Source organism: Odontesthes bonariensis, chromosome 6 (genome assembly GCF_027942865.1).
Source record: "Odontesthes bonariensis isolate fOdoBon6 chromosome 6, fOdoBon6.hap1, whole genome shotgun sequence".
NCBI lineage: Eukaryota > Metazoa > Chordata > Actinopteri > Atheriniformes > Atherinopsidae > Odontesthes > Odontesthes bonariensis.
Genome location: NC_134511.1, coordinates 6,789,867 through 6,814,041, shown reverse-complemented (window position 1 = coordinate 6,814,041; position 24,175 = coordinate 6,789,867). Strand labels below are relative to the sequence as shown.

The window sequence follows — 24,175 nt, the reverse complement described above, 5'->3', positions numbered from 1 at the left end:
GTTTCTGCTGAAATGTGCGTTTGTTTTGGTTGACACAGAAGACACATAATGTAGCTGCTGTTTCTCACTCTTTGTAAGGTAAACATGCTTTCAGTATGAGGCCTCGTCTGCGTCTTCATTTCCCACCGTTGATTCTGACATTTTTCATCTGTTTCTTTGTTTGTTTGCTACGACTGCTAATGCTAAAGCTAACCCGTCCCGCCGCTGAGATTGAGTATGGTCACGTGACCAGACTGCACGGCTGCGTCTGATTGGTGGAACACGGTCAGGTGGTAGAGCCTTTGGCGGAAGTCTCTCTCTCTGTCAGAATAAAACATTAAAATGAGGCGTACGCGGGGGGATAAAAATAATGAGGCGTAGAATACCAAAGAGGTAAGAAGAAAAGTAACCAGCTCATTGTAGCCTAATGTAGCGGAGTAAGAGGACAGTTTCTGCTGCACACATCTACTCAAGTAAAAGTAAAAAGTATCGAGATTTAAAACTACTCCTAGAAGTAAAATTTTTTCAAAAACATACTCAAATAAATGTAACTCGTTACTACTCACCTCTGAGCAGGGGGTAAGAAAATGTTCATGCATGATATTGCTAGTATGGGATGTCATACGGCTTCATGTCAAAAGAGGCGAACTATCCCTTTAACATCAGTTTTGTTTGGCAGTAAGCTGTGTTTTAAGGAGCTGATCGAGCCGTACAGGCTGAAGGAGGACGACATGGAGCAGGAGGCTGCAGAGAGGCTGAAGGCTCAGGAGCCCTGGAGGATCACCGACAACGAGCTGGAGCTCTACAAGGCCAAGGTCCAAACCCGTCCTGCAGACACACCGACCAATCACAGGGCTCTGTTCCAGTTGACCTCCGAACTAACGTTCATGCTGTTTGTGATTTTCAGAGCAACCGTCAGATCAGGCTGAACGAGCTGGTGAAGGAACACTCCAGCAGTGCCAAGCTCGTCGTCATGTAAGAAAGTCACTTTTACGCATCCTGATGAGAAACAGAGAGTTTTTTTATCTCATTATTACGCCAGACTTCCTCTTTCACCGTGTATCTCACTGAAAAATGGACACGTGACACCCCCCACCCCCAAGCTGATTAACCAGACCTGCAGCTGCGAGTAACCACGTTCATTTCCCTGATCTATAGTCATTTAGTCTAAATGTTACTGTCGTTAAAAGAAAAGGTTAAAGCGCTTAATTTGTTGATTTAAGGTCAGAAAGATGATAATTTAACTTTATCTTTAGGATTTCACATTAGAAGCTTTCACTTATGTGAACAGAAACTTTTATGAGCATTAGAGACGGATACACTGCAAACTGAGCGTCATCGTGTGACTCATTTCCATTTTGGAAATTTTTTGCCAAAAACGGTCTCGTTTTGCTTTGTGCCGTCGGTCATATATAACACTGGAATACTTTCTTACTCTGGGTCCTAAAAACCTGAAAAGTGTGAAGAAAGTGTTAAGATGGGTGGGTGCGAGGCGTGGAAGGACACGAATGCAGACATTCGAAAACAAGACTTGACTTTATTAGTCAAAAACAAGGTTAACACAAAACGCGGCTGAGCTGTATAACGAGAGTAAAAAACTGTGAAAAAACAAGACAAGACTTGACTTAATTCGACTTGGCGTGGCGTGGCGGGTGAAGACGGTGAATGTGCAAGGATCTCACAAAGGCTGTGTTCGAAACAGCATACTTCTACTACTCATACTAACTTTTTGAGTTTGTATGTGAGTTTGAGTAAGCAAGAAGTTCCTGGATGCATACTAGATTCGCCGAAATGTTGGGTATGCATTATGAAGTTACTACTCATACTCAAACTACCCAAGATGCAACGTAACGTGATGTCGCCCATAGACATATTATAGGTAGACGCCCCTTTCGCCTCTGGGTCGCGTTAAATGTCGCCGCCATCTTGCTAGGGGGTCAGTTGCGTCAAGATCGCCGGTCTGTATCGGGGCAAGCTGTCAGTGTGTCGGTAAAAGAGCAGTTTGTCCGGGCTGAAATTGGCTCAGATGATGTGTTTCTGCTCAAGGAGCACATTCAGGACACACAGTTTGGTATAGACAACCACCACTTTTCACTGTTGTCATTAGTTGTGTCCACATTTCACAAACTTCAGGCTGCACCACATAGCCAAACTCAGTACACTGGAATTACAGAGTGGCAACAGCCGAAAAAGGCTTAGCAAAACTATACTTTTTAAAGGGTTCTAGCTCCAAGATACAAACCTAGACACAAGCTTATATATACAAATATATACATACATATTTAAATTATTATATTATATTTTATATTACTATATGTGTATTAGAATTAAACTATTGAAATATTATGGTATTTATTTATCATAGCAGCAGGTGTTTTGATGTTTGTTTACATTTGTCTTCTGTATCAGAAGTTTTTGTTTGGGAAATTAATTTTTATTGTCAATTGCACTGTTGCTTAGATGTGAAAATCTTATGAGCAAGATTGTATATGTGTATATATATATATATATATATATATATATATATATATATATATATATACACACACACATATGTTATTCCATCACACATAATACTGAGTCATTATATTATATTATGGTATTTATATTAGACAATTTAAATACTTTGAGATATGTATACTTTACTGCTATAGAAATATAGAAAGCTGCAGCTGTTTTGATGTTTGTTCACCATTGTCTTTTTTTGTAATGTTGGTTTGTCAAATTACTGTTTATTGTCAATTACACTGTTCAAGGTGGTTTCTCAATGCACATATTTGAAACGCAACTACAAAAAACAGACTGACTGCCAGTGTCTCACTATTTGATTTGTAGGCTATTTCTCTTAATGATGGTCAATACGTAGTAGCTAAAGAAGCACCATTTTGATAGTTTAGATTTGTGCACGAGCTGTGGGAGTACAAGAAAAGTGAGCGTCTATCAGCGATTATTATAGACATATGCACATGTGTGGAGGTTAGAGCCTAATTAGTGAGATTCAAAGATTCAAACATTGAGACAAATCTTTTGGGGGGGTACTCCACGTAGATCATACACCCTTGAATGTAAAAACTACTCAGTGAAATCGGTTGCAAAATGTAAGATAATCGTGATTTTTATCCAGAAAAAACGATGCTCCCGGCAACTTGCGCTTGTTCGACAGACCTCTGGTCCAAATGACCCCCCTAGCAATATGGCGGCGACGTTTTACGTCACGGCAACAGGCTGAAGCAGTCAATGGGGCGTCTACCTATATTATGTCTATGATGTCGCCGATCGTCATTTCCTGTCAAAACGGCAGTTTCAAGCTAGCTACAACGAGGGTAGGTTCACTTCCTGTTTTCAAAACAAAAGCACCAATTGTATGGTAATGGCTTTCCCTGTGATAAAAGGCAACGGGTATTTTATTTTGTGAAAATAACCGGAAGTGCGTTGCTCACTGCGGCTAGCTTTAGTAGCGCCAAATTCGTGGGAACAAAATTGTAAATAGCCGGTATTTTGTCAGATTTTCAACACGTTGAGGATCTAAACGACTACTTTCTCGCCTGAAAACGTTTCAAATGTTGCTAAAGTTTACAGAGTTTAGAGCTTAAGCGAAATCAGCTTCAGGCCGGCTGATTTTGGCTTGGGCAGGAGCAAAATGCATTGTGGGTAAATGCTCTACATACTGTCTGATCGATGAGTATGTAGTATGTAGTATGGAGTATGGAAGTATTTAGTATGCGGTTTCGAACACAGCCAATGACTGAGAAACCAGAGAGACTAAATACTGTGGGGAATGATGAGTAAATGGATGCAGCTGGAAGAATCAACAGGTGAAGTGAATGAACTAATGACCTGAACATGGGGACTGAGAAAACAGAAACTGTGGGGAAAACGATGGCAAAACTAAATACAAGACCTGAACTAAGAAAACTAAGGCATGAAATGAACTCAAACATGATAAAACACAAAACTAAGAACTCAAAAACATGGGGAAAACTCCCATGGCCATGACATAGAAAGTCAACAGAAATGATTTTCAGTGTCTTCAGTGATCAACATCATTATATTTAGAAAATAGAAACATAATACATTTCCCATCGTGTTCCCTCAGCTTCCTTTTGACTCTTTTTAACGCTTTGGGAACTGAGGACGCTGATTGGTGGAGTTTTTCAGAGGAATCTGGGTCCATTCCTGCTGAATTACAGTTCAGAATTATCAGAATTACAGTTTGATGCATCAAATCTGGAGAGATCTTCAAAGCCTGAAAGTCCACCACAATCTCTCCCGCACTGTGGGTGCTTCTCCCCTTATGGAGGGTAAAACCTTTCCATGTTTGGTGACCCTGAAGATGCTGCGTGTCCCCGTCAACAGGCACAACAGTCAGTATATAACGTACACATATCTGGTGAGCTTGTCCCGGACACACTTAACTGAGGAATGTGTTATTCTCCAAATGTTTATGTGTGACCATTGTTCATCTCCTGGACACACCGAACCTGACAAACCTCTGTTAAGTAAAGTCAGACAAGTCAAGTTAAGTATCAGTGTGGAATATCAGTATCAAGTCCACAGTGAGATTTCCCCAGAACTCCCTGAATCTTTGCACAACATTCTGCTCTGTAGATGCTGAAAGAACAAAGTCCTTGTTGGAAAACCTTTAGTGGAAGCTCCTTTTATACCAAACCCTGACACCCTCACCTTCATCTTCTGATTGGAGAATCTTCCAGATTTTTGTTACTTGTTTATCCTCCAAACTTTTCTGCCTCTCTTTGACTCGACTCTCTTTTTTTTGATTGAGTTCCTGCGTCAGATTTTAGATTTGTACATATTTTCTTAATATTATGACGTCGGTCTGTGAAGACACTGAAAATCATTTCCTTTCATCTCGCATCTGCAAGCTGTGTTAATTTCGTCAACCAGGACGATGACGAAAATATTTCGTCAACGCCCCTTTTTCCCGTGACGATGACGAGACGATGATGCACAAAATTGCTTCCAGAAAATAAAAATATGACGAAAATAAAAAATGATTTGCGTTAACGAGACTAAGACAAGATGAAATTTATAAGCCATGGACGAATGGACATTAAAAAATGTAACTGTTTATAATTAATTTGTAAGATTACGCGCTGTTGCCGTGTTTGTCCCTGCACGGCGCCTGTCCCACAGAACATTAGTTAGCTAACTAGCTCTGACAGCGTCACGCTGAGGGTGTTATTTGTCGCCCATATCAAAACAATTGGAGAGAGATGCTTTTACGCACAGAAGCTTTTGGAAACATTGGTCATGACTGATCATTATATTGACTTGGTTATTTTCCGACAAGCATGGTGAACAGCACTCAACGTTAACATGATCAGAAGTGTGTCAGAATCATAACAGTTAGCGTAGTGTGTTCGGACAGTGGGATAATGACAAATACACGTCTGCCTGTGTTGTGTTGATCAGAATATTTTGGCGAGTAAAATATGGTAGTAGATTCGCCAGACCAGAGCTAGCTACTATGAGTGGCAAATACTGACCGAAAAGTAGTCGAACTTAGATGCACGTTGTGTTGAAATTGATCGGGTATAGTTGTAAAGCCAGTCATGATCAACCTACCGGTAACTAGCTAATGTGTGTGTGAGTGTGTGGAGAAGTTTTTTATTCTGTACAGTGTGATATATGTTAAAAAGAGAAGCAGTGTGTGGAGAAGTTCTATTATGTACAGTGTTGACTAAAATGACTAAATATGACTAAGACTAAAATTGATTTTCGACATTGTGACTAAGACTAAGACTAAATTAAAAAATGCTGACGAAATTAACACTGTCTGTAAGACAAAAAAGGTTTAAGCGAACTGAAAAACTACAGATTGGAGTTTTTGTTTCATTTTAGAGAAACTTTCTAGATGTGGACTTTGTGCATTATTTCATAATAATGTGATACTGTAGTGTTTTCATAAAGGCAGTGATATCTTTGCTAATTTAGCATAAACAGCTTCGGGTGATGTATCATCATCAGGAGAAAACATGCTAAGCTCCTCTGAAGCTTTGAAATTAGGGCTGGGCAACGATTAAAATTTTTAATCTAATTAATCGCATGATTTCCCTGATTAATCACGATTAATCGCATTTGTACGCAAAATCCAAAAATGAATTCAAAAGTAGCGTATAGCTTTTAGCATTTAGTTTTATTTTAAATGTGCTGCCATATGAATGAAAGTGCCATAACATTTGTTGTGCAAACACACTTTTAACATCAGCATCTTTCTGTAGTTTTTATGTAGAAGCCTCGCTCCACTGTCTGTTTCCTTGAATGACTTGCTGCTATCAGTTGTGTGTTTTGCCTTTAAGTGATATTTTAGACTGGAACTACTACGCTGAGAAGACAATTCAACTTGGCAGTGTTTACAGATGACTTTGGTTCTGTCGACTCCGCCGTCTGGAAGAACTTTAAAATGAAAATGGCCGAGTAAAAGTTCCGTACCCTTCTCCATGTTTGGTGGATCCGCCGATAACTTTCTTTTCCGGTTCCGCAGCAGACGGCAACAGACTTTTACAGAATAAAAGCCTGTGAGCAACAGACTTTTACAATATTAAAATAAATAATAAAACAGGGGTGGTCCGTGGCGTAGTGGGTTGAGCAGGCGCCCCATGTACATGAGGCTATAGACCTCACTGCAGCTGGCCCCGGTTCGAGTCCCGTATCAGACAGCCCTGTGCTGCTTGTCGTTCCCCCTCTCTCTGCTTCCTGTCTCTCTGAACTTTCCTATCCATTAAAGGCACAAAAGCACCCCCCCCAATTGTATTTTTTTTTTTTTAAATAAAAAAAATAAAACCTGCGTTAATGCTGAATAAAATATTTATCGGCATTAAATAATTAACGAGTTAGCGCGATAATAACGAGTTAACGCGCCTAGCCCTATTTGAAATCAATGTGATAATGTAATAAAATGTTCTTTTATTCTATTTTTCACTGGAGTCTAATATTTAAAGTGTTTTTTATGAATGTGATGCATTTATTATAAACATTTTAATGTATCAAAAGTGCTTTATAAATAAAGTTTGATTTGATTTGATTTGTAGCTTCACAGTTAGGTGGGATAATTTCACTTTCTCACCTCTTCATCTTCAGCAGGAGGTCCTAAAAGCTAACAGATATTTCTGTGTGTGCAGAAGCATGCCTTTGGCCCGGAAGGGCACGGTGTCGAGCGCCCTCTACATGTGTTGGCTGGAGACTCTGTCCAAAGACGTCCCACCGCTGCTGCTGGTCCGAGGAAACCACCAGAGTGTCCTCACCTTTTACTCATAACACACACACACACGCAGATATGTACACTATCCACACACAAATACGCAGCGTGTGTTGGTCTCTGAGTTTCTTCACTCCATTGTTACATGACCTTCAGAAATATTTTCAGGCTGTGAAGAGATAAATGTTCCCATTCAGCCTCATTTGAGTTGATTTTTCTCGACTCTCATTAATCAGCTAATCAACACAGATTCTTTAACGACGGGCCATATGTTCATTAGCATTAAGTGAATGAGATTAACTAAAGTAAATATTGAATTGTAATGTTTCTCTGTAATGATGATTTCAGATTGTGTCCTGTGGTGATCATGTGGTATTTTTTCATTTAGCAAAACACTGCTTCGACGTTAACTCAATTTTGTACATGATTTTATTAAAGTATTAACAGAAAAAACATGTTTTTGCCTCTGTTGTTACTCAGTTCTCTGGGATTATGTTAGATTCTCTAAATCCCAGTTTTACCTAAATGAGCTGATGTCAGACAGATGAGTTTTAGAGTTTCATGCCAGAGTTAAAACATGCAGCAGAGTTAATGTTTCTGTGCAGTGAGACATTTCATTTTTAATGCTTTAAGTACGTTCTTGTGACAGTAGATAACCTGGTCCTGTTTTAACCCCTGTAAATATGAATATTGGGGCTTGATTTGAACAACATTGAGAGATGAAGGTAGTATAAGTAGACAAATAAGATGAGAATCATGAGTAAAATTTCTCCCTTCGTCTAACTTTGTCTAAGCAGGAGCGGACATCTTTGTGAATTTCCATTGTTATTTAAGTGGATTTATTGCTCTTTTTTGCATGGGTGAGGCAATGAAAACCCCTTCATTTATCATTTCAAACATTGGTATGTCTTCATAAGAAAATGGGGTGTTATTGTCTCAGAACTGTCCATGGAAACTGGTGTTTGAGACAATTAAGTATTTCACTGAGTGATATTAGGAATTTCACTAAAGCAAAGGTCATGAATACTAGTTTGTCCACCAGTGCAGAACCGAACTGATCAGAAATCAACCAGAAACAGAATCCAGTTGTACATGTCGGAATTACCACAGCGGCGGCCGTACTTGAAGGCAGCACTGTTTTGGTAAGCGTGTTTTGCCCCTGAACGCAGCTCGACACCTTTTCTCCATCGGCAGAGGGTCAGCAGAGGAGAGACAGCAGCGAACAGAAGACAAGGTAACACTTTTAACTGTTTTCCACCTGAAACCTAAACAGTTGATCCGGTTTGATCCGGTTTCAGTGGTGAATAAATGGTAAAAGCCGCTGCTGTTTTTGGTGTCATATCCAGGAGGGTCAGAGAGCCGGAGAGGACGTTTAGAAAGCTCGTAGGTCTCACTGAGTCCCTGTAACCACTCGTGTGCGGCTTCAGTGATATCACAACGGAGAAATTAAAGCCCAAACACGCGTCGTTTTCAAGGTGTTTCACGTAACTTCGTTTTATAATAGCGTGTGGTGTCGTGGGCGTGGCCTAATGCTGACTGACAGTTTGCTGACTGTTTGAAGGGCCGGCCCAAGCCTTTATGGGGCCTTAAGCAGAATTTCATTTGGGGCCCCCCTACCATCACCTCAGCTCCAGATGCCTCATTATTCCATAGTCTACACTGTTATGTGTGTAACGGACCCACAATTATTTGTAATCATCTTACATTATACAGGTGTGATTCTTGTTTTTAACCTTAAAGGGATGGTAAACTCATAAATATGGTTTAATTAACTTCTACATAAAGAGTGATGTATAAGTATGGCTCATTAATTTAACTATTTGAAAGTAACATCAGCAGGCTGGAGACTGCATTTATAGTAAACACGTTAAATAGTTTAATTTCTTTCAGATGTGCAATGGTGTGCAAAATGTTCAAAATACAAATACAAAATAGAATCGTGTGACATTCACATTATCTTACAGAAAAATAAAGTTGTAATCAAATTTAAATACTTCAATAATAAATACAATACTTAAATAATTTTGCCCAATGGTGGCAGCAGCCAACAGGAGGCATAAATTAACCTAGTATTAGTATTTTGTCAAAATTAAAAAAAAATAAATTCTGGTGTAATACAATTTCGTTTAAATTATTCAATGTTATTTTAATTTCATGTATATATTTACTTTTTTATCACAACGTCTCGGTGCTCTCTGGGGCCCCCTGGCGTGGCATATGCCTTGGGCCGGCTCTGGCTGTTTGCTCCAATCAGAGAAGAAGAAGAAAAATCATTTAATTACCTCTTCAAAAAGAAAAAAAACCCAAGTAGATTAGAGAAGAATTTAAGTGGATGAGTTGCATTTTACATCCAGAAGATGTAAGGTGTGTGCTAGAAAAATGCCAAGGAGGAAAGACATCAGCAATGATCTCAGAAAAGCAATTGTTGCTGCCCATCAATCTGGGAAGGGTTATAAGGCCATTTCCAAACTATCTGGAGTCCATCGTTCTATAGAGAAAGATTATTCACAAGTGTAAAACATTCAGGACAGCTGCCAATCTTCCCAGGAGTGGACGTCCCAGCAAGGTCACCCCAAGGTCAAAAACCAAAGAGCTACATCTCAGACTCTGCTGGCCTCAGTTAGCATGTTAAAGGTTAAAGGTCACCCCAAGGTCAGAAACCCAAGAGCTACATCTCAGACTCTGCAGGCCTCAGTTAGCATGTTAAAGGTTAAAGTTCATGACAGCACAGTTAGAAACAGACTGAACAAGTATGGGTTGTGTGGAAGGGCTGCAGGAGAAAGCCTCTTCTCTCTAAAAAGAACATGGCAGCACAGCTTAGGTTTGCAAAGCTGCATCTGAATAAACCACAAGACTTCTGGAACAATGTCCTTTGGACAGACCAGATCAAAGTGGAGATGTTTGCTCATAATGCACAGCAGCACGTTTGGAGGAAACCAAACACAGCATATCAGCACAAACACCTCACACCAGCTGTCAAGCACGGTGGTGGAGGGCTGATGATCTGGGCTGGTTCTGCAGCCACAGGACCTGGGCACCTTGCAGTCACTGAGTCCACCATGAACTCCTCTGGATACCAAAGTGTTCTGGAGTCAGATGTGAGGCCGTCTGTCCGACAGCTGAAGCTGGGCTGAAACTGGCTCATCAACAGGACAAAGATCCCAAACACAGCAGCAGATCTACAGCAGAATGTGTGAAGAAGAGAAGAATCAAGGTGTTGCACCAGCGCAGTCAGAGTCCAGACCTCAGCCTGACTGAGATGCTGTGGTGGGACCTTCAGAGAGCTGTGCAGAAACCAGAGCTGCAAACCTCAATGAGCTGAAGCAGCGCTGGAGAGAAGAGTGGGCCGAGATTCATCCAGAACCATGAGAGATGCTACAAGCTGCTGGATCAGGGGGTTTACTTAGTTTCTCACACACTGCTGCTACCAGCTGCTGGATCAGGGGTTCACTTAGTTTTTGTTCAATAAATAATTGAACGTTGTTGTTCATTTGAGGTTGTATTTACCTCAAGACCTAACAAGGACCAGAGAATTTCTTATTGTCTCCTGATTTGTAAATAGTTTGAACTGAAAGAAAGTTCACTTACTTGTCGACAAGCCTTCTAACCACAGCAGTGTATTGGCTGTTTTTATGACCACTTTGTTTATTTTAATATTATTATTGTTGTTAATAACTGTATGTTTTTATTGTCGACTTTTATTGTATTTTATGTGCACTTCTTGTGAAGCACTTTGTGACCTTCATTGTCTGAGAAAGGTGCTATATAAATAAATATTACTTACTTACTTACTTTTCTCATGATGAATGTTCATTTAACGAGAGGTTTTTTGCTCTTTTATCAGCCGGGATGACGAGCCTCCAGCTGAGTGCGAAGGAGGAGATGGTGGAGAGGCTCCTGGATGCTGCAGCCAGAGGAGATCTGAACCAGGTGTCCTCTCTTCTGGCCCAGGTCCCCTCGCTCACCAACCAGACGGGATACAGCGGCTGGACTGCGCTGATGCTCGCAGCTCGCAACGGACACCACCATGTGGTGGAGAAGCTGCTGTCGCTCGGGTACATGCTTTTTGCTTTTATTATACTGGAAGTCTTCCTCAAACCGTTGCTTATCCACGTCCAGCTGATGCTGATTAAGATTAGGGATGAGGGGAGAAATGAGGCAGGAAGGAGGTTGAAAAATATGAAATCATGCCAGTAGTTGTGGTTTTAAATTCTAATTCTGGGATCACTAAAGACAGACATACGTATGTATACGGCTGTCAGCTACATGGGTCTTGTCTCCGAATACTTGACATTGAATGGTGGACGGTAAATGGGTATAAATCCATAAATTTAAGGTAAACATAAGAAACTTGTGCTAAAGAAAAAAAAAATGGACCAGACCAGTGAATAATTCCCTATAATCCCTATAATATAGACCAGTGAACAGCTGACCAACATGTCATTGGGGTCATCGGGTGGGAACCTCCTTTCATCTGTGTTTCGTCTAGTTGGGCCCACGACACCTCCAGGAGGCTAGACAATGACTGTGTTCGAAACCGCATACTACATACTACAAACTACATACTACATACTTGCAAACTGCATACTCATCGATCAGACAGTATGCAGAGCATTTACCCACAATGCATTTCGCTCCTGCCCGAGCCGAAATCAGCCGGCCTGAAGCTGATTTCACTTAAGCTCTAAACTCTGTAAACTTTAGCAACATTTGAAACATTTTCAGGTGAGAAAGTAGTCGTTTAGATCCCCAACGTGTTGAAAACCTGACAAAATACCGGCTATTTACAATTTTGTTCCGACGAAGTCGGCGCTACTAAAGCTAGCCGTAGTGAGCAACGCACTTCCGGTTATTTTCACAAAAATAAAATACCCGTTGCCTTTTATCATAGGGAAAGCCATTACGATACAATTGGTGCTTTTGTTTTGAAAACAGGAAGTGAACCTACCCTCGTTGTAGCTAGCTTGAAACTGCCGTTTTGACAGGAAATGACGATCGGCGACGTCACGTTACGTTGCATCTTGGGTAGTTTGTGTATGAGTAGTAACCTCATGATGCATACCCAACATTTCGGCGAATCTAGTATGCATCCGGGAACTTCTCGCTTACTCAAACTCGTATACTAACTCAAAAAGTTAGTAGGAGAAGTAGGAGAAGTATGCTGTTTTGAACAGTGCCAGTGATTACTGGCGTCCCAGAGTCATCCCCCTAATGCCAGCCATCACTGCTCCTCACACCACAACAACCATCTTTTTTTTCCCCACAGCCACAAGCTACCTCAGCCTCTCATCAACTTCACACCAGTCACAGCGGGGTGGGGATGCAAACCCTGATTTGGGTAGGGGGTAATGAAAATATTGAGGGTGCCAGAGGTGGAGGCAGGACAAGACACACTAGCAGATTCAGCAGACAAACTCACCTAAACAGTCCTACAATCACTAAAAATGCCAGCAAAAACAAAGCCATACCACTCACTCAAAGCCAACTGACCCAAAATGGCCGCCTGGTTTCAAATGGCTGACATCGGCCACACTTAAATATCTTGAACTTCTTCTTTGCTTCTCCCAAAAGTCTGTTTACCCTAAGTGCTCCTCCTGCTGGGCCCCCAGCTGCTATTGCTTCTTCTAATCCAAATCCACTGACTGAACTTTACTGCCTCATCTGACACTTCCTTCACTATTTTCCTCACACTCTGTCCACTTACTCCCAGCTCCCTCAACAATGAGACAACAGACTTTGCAACAAATCCTCCACATCCTACTTCCACTGGACAGATTCTAACTTTCCATCCTCGCTGCTCTGCTTCTGCCCCCAACTCTACATATCTAAGCTTTTTCCTTACATATGCTCCCAAGGAACAGTCAGCTCCATGAAATAGATTCTCATTATACTCCTAGACCAACAGACTATATCAGGCCTTAGATTTGTAGAGGCTATTTCCTGGGGAACAACAAGCTTATTTCCTAAATCTACCTTCATCTCCCAATCACAAGCATCCTCCAAGCTGCCGTGCCTCCTTATCGTCTTTTTAACTTTCCCCCTCTTGAACAAACTGAATTGCAACTCTCTTCACCTTAGACCCTCCTAAGGTGACCCTCCATAAATCCAACCTCTTTTTTTTCTGTCATCCATCTTCAAGCTGCGACAAGTTCTCCGTGAACAGCTCATCTCAGACCGCCTACGACATCGCCAAGTTCTGGGGCCACCGACACATCGCCGGCCTGCTGAGCCGCGCAGACGCAGAATGCCAGCGAATCCTGCCAAGCAACGGCCTCGGCCCGCAGGAGAACTATTTCAGCAGGGAGACGCTGGACCGGCTGAGCGGGAAGAGGACTGACAAGCTGTGGTTGGAGGCCAAACGGAGCGACCCAGATACCGTCTACCTGCTGTTCGCCAACCTCAGCCCAATGGTTACCCAGGAGGACGATGCAGAAAAGGTAGGTGCACCTGGGTGGGAGATGGGTTTTCTGTGGAGTCTGAGGTCTAAGAAGCACGAGATTTACTCATAAATGCACAGATACCAAAGGAAATGTATGTTTAGTTGACTTTCAGTCGATTATTTCCAATATAATCCACCTTGGTTTAGCTGATTTTTAGTATTATATTTAAGATGAGCCTCATGTTCAGATAGATTCAACAGCTTATCAAAGGGATGAAGAAGAACCGACCCATACGGTCCCGTAGGATCTAACAAGAGTGAAAGTCTATCCAAACGAAGAAGATCGATGACCTTAAATAAACCGACCAGAACAGTCGATATTATGCTGTGGTTTCTGAATCTTTTATTGCAATCTTTCATAAATACACTGAGCGTTAGCCTGACCAAAACTGGACTTTTAAAATGCACATAAACATCATTATATTACGATATCGAGCCTTTCAAACCTGAGCTGACACATCCAGAGAGTGCGATAACTAAGTGTGCATTAATACTCCTGAATTACCAATAAAGCTGCTTTCATTCACATATTCTTCAGCTTCTTTAGTCAGACGGGGACTGAAAATCTCCACTTTTAGGCTGCGTGTTGCTCAAAGCGGGCCCCTTGTTTGGTGTGACCCACGTAAATAACTGTCGAATGCAAAAGGGACTCAATGTAAAAATCGTTATTTAAAACGTCAGAGATGTTTAGGATGACACCTGACTGTCATGATGTGAGTTTAAAACACCTCTGACTTCACCCTCAGATTAACTGCCGATCCTACAGTTTCACATGCTTCTGTTGCTCTCAGATACATCGTTGATGATTCTTTTTTCCTCAGTCTGTAGTAACCTTTAGGCCTTGTGTTAAAACATTAGCAACGTTTTAGATGATATTATATAAAACAATTTGTAGAATTAATAAACAAAATTTATTTAGGATAACATCAGGATGAGAGGATAAAACGATGCTACAACCTGCAACAAGAGACGAAACCGTAGAGATGAAAAGAGCCTGAACCTGAGAGTGTCGGAGCATTAAAGTTAAAGAGAGCCAAAAACCAGAAGGGAAGGAGAAAAAAAACTAGGGCTGGGCGAGTTAACTCGTTATTATCGCGTTAACTCGTTAATTATTTAAATTCGACAAATATTTTATTGCGCATTAACGCAGGTTTTATTATTTATATTATTATTGTAAAAGTCTGTTGCTCACAGGCTTTTATTTTGTAAAAGTCTGTTGCTGTCTGCTGTGGAACCGGAAAAGAAAGTAATCGGCGGATCCACCAAACATGGAGAAGGGTACGGAACTTTTACTCGGTCATTTTCATTTTAAAGTTCTTCCAGACGGCGGAGTCGACAGAACCAAAGTCATCTGTAAACACTGCCAAGTTGAATTGTCTTCTCAGCGTAGTAGTTCCAGTCTAAAATATCACTTAAAGGCAAAACACACAACTGATGGCAGCAAGTCATTCAAGGAAACAGACAGTGGATTTTGCGTACAAATGCGATTAATCTAATTAATCAGGGAAATCATGTGATTAATTAGATTAAACATTTTAATCGTTGCCCAGTCCTTGAAAAAAGTTACTAAAACTACAAGTGGGAATAAGGCTGAAAAAATATACGTGCCCGATATGCAGTTATAGGACTCTGTCATGCTGTAACTGTGCATTTTAACAGGGTGAGACCAAGCTGTGTCGGTTAAGATATGAGGAGGTTAAAGACCTTCTTCAGAAACCTTCGACTGTGCTCATCTTCATCGGCATGGAGAGGACGAAAAGCCCCTCCTGTCAGACAGAGGATGGGGCCCCGGAGCCTCCGGTTTGGTTCGCCATCAACACAGATGAAGACGCCGCTGAACTCCTGAAACGCTGCAGAGAGACAAACTGCTCCTTCCCAAAGACCCCGAACAGAGACCTGCTGAAGCTCGGCGAGGAAGAGGCCGGTGAGGAACCCGCAGGAGCCGTCTCTTTGTTGCTCTGTCATGGTCTGCCTCGCTTGCATCTGAACTTCTTGGTGCTTGTGTCTTGGTTTTTGTCTCTGAGGTGTCGTGGCTCAGGCTCGATCGGTGCTGGCCTGGCACAACCGCTACAGCTTCTGTCCCACGTGTGGCAGCGGCACCCGATTGGAGGAGGGAGGATACAAGAGGAGCTGCCTGAACTCTGACTGCAGGAGTCTGAAGGGGGTCCACAACACCTGCTACCCACGAGTCGGTATGAGTCTCAGTGCAGCTGATGCACCAACACAACCACATATTATATTATTTGTATTATTTTATTATATATAATCTTAAATACAAAAAGGCACAAAAAGAACTGAGAAAAAACACGATAAATAAGTGAAATACAGTATATAAATGTCAATCACAAATCCTTAAATAACCTCAAAATCCTAAAAAAAAAATAAAGGCTACTCTATGGAGCATAAACAAAAGGTCCCTGCAGTTGTGATAACAACAGAGCTCAGACTGTAGCAGCTGTTTTCACCCTGTTTACAGCTGGCAGAAACATTAACTTGTTGTATTGCAAACACAAACCGGACCAGGTTGCCTTTGGGTGAAATTAGTTGCATGACATGATGCCTCAATTCTAATTCTAGTTCAACAAAACTAAAAATCAAATACAGTCGTGGCTAATAGCAACATATTAGCAAGAGGCTAACAGATAGCCTGTAGCCTACGTCACTCATAGAAATCTGCATCCCTTTATCTTTTGCCCGTTTCTCCTCTTCTTCTTCTTCTCTTTCTAAACTGGGTACCTGATGGCTTCTTTGGTCTTTTAACATGATGATGATCCATGATGACTCCACATTATTACCTTTGCTTTTCCCATTAACGCCGCCCGTTCACCCGTCAATCAACCGGAGTCACGTGACGTAAACAAATTCACGTAGATGACTGCACAGATTATTATTATTTATTTATTTATATTTTCCACATAACACAATTAATTACATGAAGGTATATGGGTCTATGTTAATTTTAGGAATGAAATACAGTTTATTTGGATTGGAAGCAGTTTGTGTTGTGTGGGCCTGGGATCAGTCTGTCATGGAAGGTTACAAAGCTTCAAGCTCTTACTTCATGACTGTTAGATGTCACATGGTTTTGGGTTCAGGACCAAGGACACTGTGTGGCACTTACAAAGTTATTAAAGTGAATGTGATGTTATGACAAGAATAAGCAGAACACCTTAAACCGACCTGGCAGCAGCCATCAGTCAGTGGAGCTACAGTTCCAGCTGGACTTCAGTCGATTGGACTGTCGTCCTCGTCCTGGTTTACATGCACAGGGGGGCAAGTTACTGAGTTACTGAGTAAAATGTGTGAGAAAATGTTCAAAACATCCTGCTACTTCCACCGTTCTCTGTGGGACATGCGAGTACCCGGATGTTTTATACACAACACATCCTGGTGTTTTCTCTGGAAACCAGAAGACTTTCCAGCTCAGTTGGCTTTCCTGAACCTCCTGAACGTGGCCTGAGTGATCAGATCACCCAGAACCAGGTGTGACGAACTATTTGGGAACAAAATATTACTCTGGACTCTTCCCTGTCCTTTATAGAATTGATTTTAAACTTTTAATGTTTGTTTTTAAAGCTCTTAACGGCCTCGCACCATCATATTTATCTGAGCTTTTAACAGTCCTGGTAGAGCTCTGAGGTCAACAGATCAGTTTCTGCTGGAAGTGCCCAGGTCAGAATACAAACCCTGGGGTGAGCGAGCCTTTTCCCAAAGCTGCCCCCAGGCTCTGGAATAAGCTCCCCGTCCAGCTGCGTCTTACTTCTGACCTGGGCCTCTTCACATCTGGGCTAAAAACCTACTCATTTAGGATTGCTTTAATACCCAGTAGTATGATGACACTTTTATCTTATTTTATCTTATTCGATTTTGTTGTATTTTATTGCTTTCACTGTTCTTTTATTGTTTTTACTTATTCTTCTCTTTATTTATTACCTGCTGTAAAGCACTTTGGTACACCATAAGGATTGTCTGTAAAGGGCTGTATAAATAAAGTACATTTATATTTATATTTACATTAGTAAAATCTGGACTGGAGACATCGAACCGGGAACATTTCAGCCACAGAAGCAACAACATCTTTAAAATAACTAAAAACAGAAGTGGAGGGAATAAACACGAGGGATTGTAGGAAGTTTTCGTGTCTTCGCTGTTTGTAAAGTGCATTATTGATTAGTATCGATTGAAATTTTGAGCTGTAACCGGGAGGTGTTGGTAATTAGAACAATGAAAACAGAGAAATCTGACATGTGTTGTGTACATGTGTGTTCAGACCCGGTGGTCATCATGCTGGTGATCCACCCTGATGGAAACCAGTGTTTACTGGGAAGAAAGAAGATCTTTCCAGCAGGGCTGTTTTCCTGTTTGGCTGGATTTGTAGAACCGGGTAATTCTCTCTCTCTCACACACACACACACACACACACACACACACACACACACACACACACACACACACACACACACACACACACACACTCTCGCACTTAGTGCTGAGTAAGGACCGAGTAAAACTACTCACAAAGTGAGGACCAGTATTTCTCGTTCACTTAGAAACAAACAAAGTGTCATTCCAGACACTCGGTGGCATAGTGATCCAATACACTGCTTCAGATTTTGAGAAGCACAAAAGATTCAGAAAAATATATTTAATCTGTGTTAAACTTTAGGGGTGAAAAATCGACACTTTTGAACATTCTGAGGTCCTACTGAGAAAATTAAAGGATAGCATCTATATAACATAAGGAGGTCATCTAGAGGGAAACAAAGTGAGGACCGGCCAAAATGTCCTCACTATCTAAAAATGACCTCATTCTGTTGGTTAAAAACTTGACACGGTCCTCACTCAACGGTAACTGCAAGAACACACACACACACACACACACACCTGAGCCTCAAACTGAGCCTCAAACATCGCTAAGCTCCTCCCCCTCCTGTTGCCGCAGGGGAGACAATTGAGGATGCGGTGAGGAGGGAGGTGGAGGAGGAGAGCGGTGTGAAGGTCGGCCCGGTCCAGTACGTCTCCTGCCAGCCCTGGCCCATGCCCTCCAACCTGATGATTGGCTGCCTCGCCGTCGCCGTGTCGACGGACATCAAAGTCGACGAAAATGAGATCGAGGAGGCTCGGTGGTTTCCGAGGCAACAGGTAAAAAAATGAGAACATGACGCTAATAATTCAGTCTGTTGTACTTCCGCTGATCTGATGCCAACAAGGTCTCAGCACCAAGTCCTTTTCCCCCAAAAACTTTGAATTTCTGAGTTTTGTAACGAACTTACACAGAAACAGGGTGGAGGGAAAGTTTTAAATTCTAAATAATTAAAAACAATGCGACAAAGCGACAAAGCGAGGAAATAATCTATTGCCATAAAACATACAAGGAATGTTTAGTGATAGGGAGGGGGGGGTTAATCTAAGGGAGACCTAAATTTAAAAAAAACAAATATGAAAAGCATGTGCGTATCGAGCTGTGGGGCGACTTTGTGGAACAGTCTGGAGACAGAAATAAAACAAAGTGCAAGTATAATTCTGAAAAAAAGGTACAAAAAATTTTTTTAAACAAGTACATGGAAGAGGAAGGACGATGAGGGATAAATATATGAATAGAATAGGGTTAATTGTTATATTGTAATTTAATTAGTATATGGTATATATGGTATATATTTATTTATGGGGATAGTTATATATTTACATTAATATTTACATTTATATTTACAAGGATATGTGTGTAGTATATATTTATTTTTGGGATTATATATTTATATAGATATTTAGGAAGTTTATATATGGCATATATTTCTATAGGTGTATTGTAGTTAGGATATTTACAAACTGAAGAGTAGTTAAAAAGGGATGGGAACCTAAAAAAGTATTGTACTTCTTCCCATTCCTTTTCTGAACAATGTGCGGTGTTTTCTGTATTAGCACTTTATGTGATTGAATTTTTTTTTTCTTTCTTTTTTCTTTCTTTTGTATGTACAAATAGTTACATACATTTTCTTTTCTTATACAATTATTTTTTTTATAACATTTTTTTAGAAAAAAAAATACCAATCAGTCATCTGGGAAAATGACTGATTGGTATTTATAAAATTTATAAAATTTTTATAAACAATTTTTATAAAATAATTATTTAAAAAAATAAAAAATCTATCTAATCTAATCTAATCTAAAAAAAAACTGAAAAGTGGTGCATATGTATCACCCCCCGTGTTTTGAAGCCAATTGTGGTCAGAAATCTCACAATTAGCTCAATTAAGTTCACCTGTATGCAAACAAAGCGGTGCATGCTCTCAGCATACATACAGCTGTGGTGACCAGCTCCCCAAATCTGAGACGCCACGAAGCAAGAAACATGTTTTAAAACCACGGAGCCCTCCAGACAGATCAGGGAAAGAGCTGAAAGCAACACTTTACAGGAGGAACAGAAGAAAATCTGAGAGATTTAAACACCTGGTTGTTTCTTTAGGTGATCGACTCTCTGTTCAGAGGAGCGAGCCCGGCCTTCACCGTCCCCCCCAGACAGACCATCGCCCACCAGCTGATCAGACACTGGATCGGCATGAACTCTAACCTCTAACATGTGACCTCCCTCAGAAAGCTACGACAACAAACCAGTTGCTGATTCTTCAGATGGTTTACAAGGTGCTTTGATGCGTTTGTGTTCTCTGTTAATGACTCACACAAGTGCACGGAAATCACAGGTTGACACCGGGACCCGACGGCGGATCAGAGAAGAAGAAATACAAAGAAATAAAAAGACATTTAAACAAATCAGGAATCAAGCTTTCTTGAGAAATGAATTCAAATTCTAATTAGGGCTGGGCGAGTTAACTCGTTATTATCGCGTAAACTCGTTAATTATTTAACGCCGATAAATATTTTATCGCGCATTAACACTTTTTTTTTTTTTTTTTTAAATTACAAAATTATAAAATTTTTTATTTATTTAATTATTGTAAAAGTCTGTTGCTCACAGGCTTTTATTTTGTAAAAGTCTGTTGCTGTCTGCTGCGGAACCGGAAAAGAAAGTAATCGGCAGATCCACCAAACATGGAGAATGATGATTTTTGGATTTTGCGTACAAATGCGATTAATCGTGATTAATCGGGGAAATCATGTGATTAAATTAGATTAAAAATTTTAATTGTTGCCCAGCCCTAATTCTAATACAGTCCTCTTAAGTTAATATGATGAATTGGTTATATTGATAACTTTGTGCACTAATGCATGTCCTGTACAACTGGAACAGCGTCGCTGATGATTGATGTCTATGAACTTGAATGATATTGACATATTAAAATGTTAATCATGAGTGTTTATCACTGACTCTGAAAGCAATTTGTTCCATAGAGTAAAAAAAGTAGATAATTAAAAAATTTTTAATTTTTAATTTTTGGAGAATCTTTCAGATGTGGACTGAACACATTTCCACAGATAATTTAAAATTAAGTGCAACCTGAACCTTTTATTTTGGAAAATGTCTTAAGAATTAAGCCATTAATTGTAGGAGATGTGTCGAGTTAAGAGGATAAAGGTGTCATACATGAGGGAAGATGGGTTAGTCACTTAAAAGGATATTTACAGGTTTTTTTTTCCTCATTTTGGAGAATCGGGACTCAGAAGAGGATGAATGTGCACCGATGTGTTACAACTTTGAGCTGCCCAGCTCTGAAATGATTGTGTTTGTTTCTTTTGTTCGTTTCTTTGTTTCAAATCTGTATACAGAATAGAGTTTCACAATTAGCTACAACACTACAATTTGAAAAGGGGATGGAGGAAGCTTTGCTTTTAATATTCCAACCCCTCACTCAACCGCTCACAACAAAAACATAACACAATTCACTACAATAACTCTCAACACAAACACAGGACAAAGACAGAGACACAGACAGGCCCAGACAAACTCCAACCCTAACCCCTCTCCCCACAGAATATACATACATATGTCACAGATTTAACTTCCACCGACACAAAAACAGGTTCTGAGATCCCCCAAATCACACAGACGGTAGGCGAAGTAGGTATAGAAAATAGAACTTTATTGTAATTTCAATGCATAAGTAAAATCATTGCGCAAGTAAAATCATTGCACCAAACCCACCTGCAATTACCCCCACCCCCCAGCTCTTCAACCAGTAACAAAGAAAAAAAAAAAAAAAAACAGGTAATATTCTGGCCACACTATGTTATTGCCCCATAAATCCCCCCCTTTCTTCCCGGCTAGGGGTGCTAGAAGAGTACCAAAAGAACAGGTACTACAAGCCGTTATCCCGCACTGTTCCACTACACACGCTCATTGAAGAGAACATTTCCCAGCAAACACGTCCAAACGAAACACTGCACACGTTTGTCACTTCATAAACCACAGCACACCGTATCCAGTGAACACACCCTTAAGGCGGTAGCATAGTTGCCGCGTCTGTCACGGCGGTGTCGCACCGTGACGTCAAAATGACGTTTCAGGCCTGGCGCTTCCCTTGAAAAGACGGCGCAGCGCGTTGTCGTGCACCAGTCGATTTTTGTAACTTGGCGGCGCCGAGCACAACGAACCGGATGGACCAATGTGAGACCGGCTCAGTGAGGAGGTGCGTTTGTACAGGCAGCTGTACGAAACTGCAGTGAAACAGCACAGGGAGCACGTAAACTCCCCAAACTGGTGCACAGAGATGGGCAGAACTTTGGGGAAAGAGGGAGAGTTCTGTAAGAATGTGTGGAAGAAGCTACGGGACAGATAAGGCAAAGAAGAGGGCAGAGACTCCGTTGATGCCGGGGGCTTCAAACCTTCACCTCTTTTAACTGAATTAAAAAATTAAAATGATCCGAAAACTGCAGCAGTATCATTAATTACAGTATTCCTGCTCTTGACAGCGGCATTGTTTTCTTCTCCACTTTCGTGGTTGTAGAGTAGAGGTAACCTTCACGTAGCAGCGCCACCTCTGTGACGGAGAAAATTGCAACTACTGGCGCGCAACGACTTGCGCCACTATATAGGGTCCTATGGCGGGCACGAACTCGTGACGTCATCAACACCGCTCGCGCGAGCAGACGCAGCAACCATGCTAGAGCCTTTAGGGCACTCCCTAGCCGCTGGGGTGGACAACAGTAGGAATTTAACCCAGAGTGGCACTAATTACCTGCCATACAATGTCCCGGCGAAACGCAGGGGTAGTGGTTGCTGCCTGCACAGCGGGATGAGGAAGTTTAAGGCTGATTCTTACTCGGCGCAAACGCGCAACTGTTCTGGCTCGAGAACCATTAATGACGTCATCGAAAGCGCCAGCCCCTTCACAGTTCCTTCAGCTCATAAGCGCAGTTTGCGCCGAGAATGCGTCACATTTGCAGTTCTCTCCAGACCAGCGAGCGTCACTGTTGAGGAAACAAGCTGAAAAGCATAGGAAGAAAGCATACACAATGCCACCTGTGGTGTCACGTCAGCAGAGGCTGGCACATCTGATGCGGAATGAATTTACTCTGGGTGTAGAACTGTATCTCAGAGCTAAGCAGCTGCGGCAAAAACAGAAGAGAAGGTGGATTGTTCGTCCTTTGCAACAAGACGAACGTTGTCAAACGTTGTCCCAGTGTAACTTCATAGACGTGTCGTACAGATGTTTGTAGAGGCGCATCCTCTCGGTCACCACGGTCTCTGCAGTGTTCATTTTTTCTTTTTCTTGGTCAGCTGTTTCCGGTTGAGCGCGCGCGAAGTCAGAAAAAAAATTGTGTGCGCGCCCTTGCGCCGCGCGAGGATTTTCTAGCTTGCGAAGGGGGGCGTGGCGGAATTTTGGGACACGTGACCGTTTGCGCCATTTGCGACCAGCTAGTATGAGCGAGGTTGCGCCGAGTATGAATCAGCCTTTAAGGTCCGCTCTCGGTCGGGGGCTGCAACCGAGAGAATCAAACGAATTAGCTACTGTCTCCAAACCGCCCTGGAACACCAGCGGCGGGGTCCGAGCAACAGGGCGGCGGCACAGTTGTCCGTGGCGGCGCGCGTCTCCAGGAGCGGGCGTCCAGAGATGCTCCTCCACGGCGTCCGGCGGCTGATGGCTGCCAGTATAAAAACAAGGGAAAATCAGCAGTGGTTTCCTCTGTTAGTGGGATTTCACTCACACACACGGGGGACGCAGATCTTGGCTTTACACTTCCCTTCACTCAGGAAATTGTGAGCGTTGTATCGGGTCTATCGGGCTTCCCCACGATCGCTCCGGTCTGTCACTCCGTTCTGTCGCTCCGTTCTGTCGCTCCGAACGGGCACGCTGAATCCCTCACCGTTGCTGACCAGCTTCCTCAGGCTCCCGACTCCTCGTCCGCTCCGCTGGCTTGTCCCCCAGAAAAACGATCTCCCGTGTCTCTCCCTTGCGTCTCTTTTCTCCTCAGGTAGATGCCGGCACACCTCCCTCTACGCCAATCAGCGCGCTCACCTGGAGGGCCCGCCCTGTGGCTGACCAATCAGCCACCAGTCTCAATCGTCAGACTCATTACTATCAGCTGTGGACGAAAAGCACCCCCCCTACACAGACTCGACAGTCCCCACATTTCCTCCATGA

At 41.9% G+C, this 24,175-nt stretch overlaps 2 protein-coding genes across 2 annotated transcripts in view; both read left to right on the top strand.

Annotated features, from left to right (window-relative positions):
- LOC142381896 (solute carrier family 12 member 2) overlaps positions 1 to 7,653 on the top strand; it is a 37,406-nt gene extending 29,753 nt beyond the window's left edge. Inside the window, exons 24-26 of the mRNA XM_075467190.1 lie at positions 659 to 794; positions 887 to 954; positions 7,122 to 7,653. Coding sequence (XP_075323305.1) covers positions 659 to 794; positions 887 to 954; positions 7,122 to 7,257 — 340 coding nt within the window. The 3' untranslated portion in view covers positions 7,258 to 7,653. The remainder of the gene's footprint in view (positions 1 to 658; positions 795 to 886; positions 955 to 7,121) is intronic.
- Positions 7,654 to 8,334: 681 nt separating this feature from the next.
- Positions 8,335 to 20,953, top strand: nudt12 (nudix (nucleoside diphosphate linked moiety X)-type motif 12). Its single transcript, XM_075467189.1, has 8 exons — positions 8,335 to 8,432; positions 11,043 to 11,253; positions 13,338 to 13,635; positions 15,297 to 15,561; positions 15,662 to 15,829; positions 17,908 to 18,021; positions 18,580 to 18,779; positions 20,101 to 20,953. Exons 2-8 carry the CDS (start codon positions 11,048 to 11,050, stop codon positions 20,209 to 20,211), a joined length of 1,362 nt encoding a protein of 453 aa, XP_075323304.1. The 5' UTR covers positions 8,335 to 8,432; positions 11,043 to 11,047; the 3' UTR covers positions 20,212 to 20,953.
- Positions 20,954 to 24,175: the final 3,222 nt, after the last annotated feature.

Bases quoted from the DNA above. Each gene is read 5' to 3' on its own strand.
- nudt12 (XM_075467189.1), top strand. From the start codon at position 11,048: ATGACGAGCCTCCAGCTGAGTGCGAAGGAGGAGATGGTGGAGAGGCTC. The intron at 18,022-18,579 runs GTAATTCTCTCT...CTGTTGCCGCAG, and splicing joins GGCTGGATTTGTAGAACCGG to GGGAGACAATTGAGGATGCG. The intron at 18,780-20,100 runs GTAAAAAAATGA...TTGTTTCTTTAG, and splicing joins GGTGGTTTCCGAGGCAACAG to GTGATCGACTCTCTGTTCAG.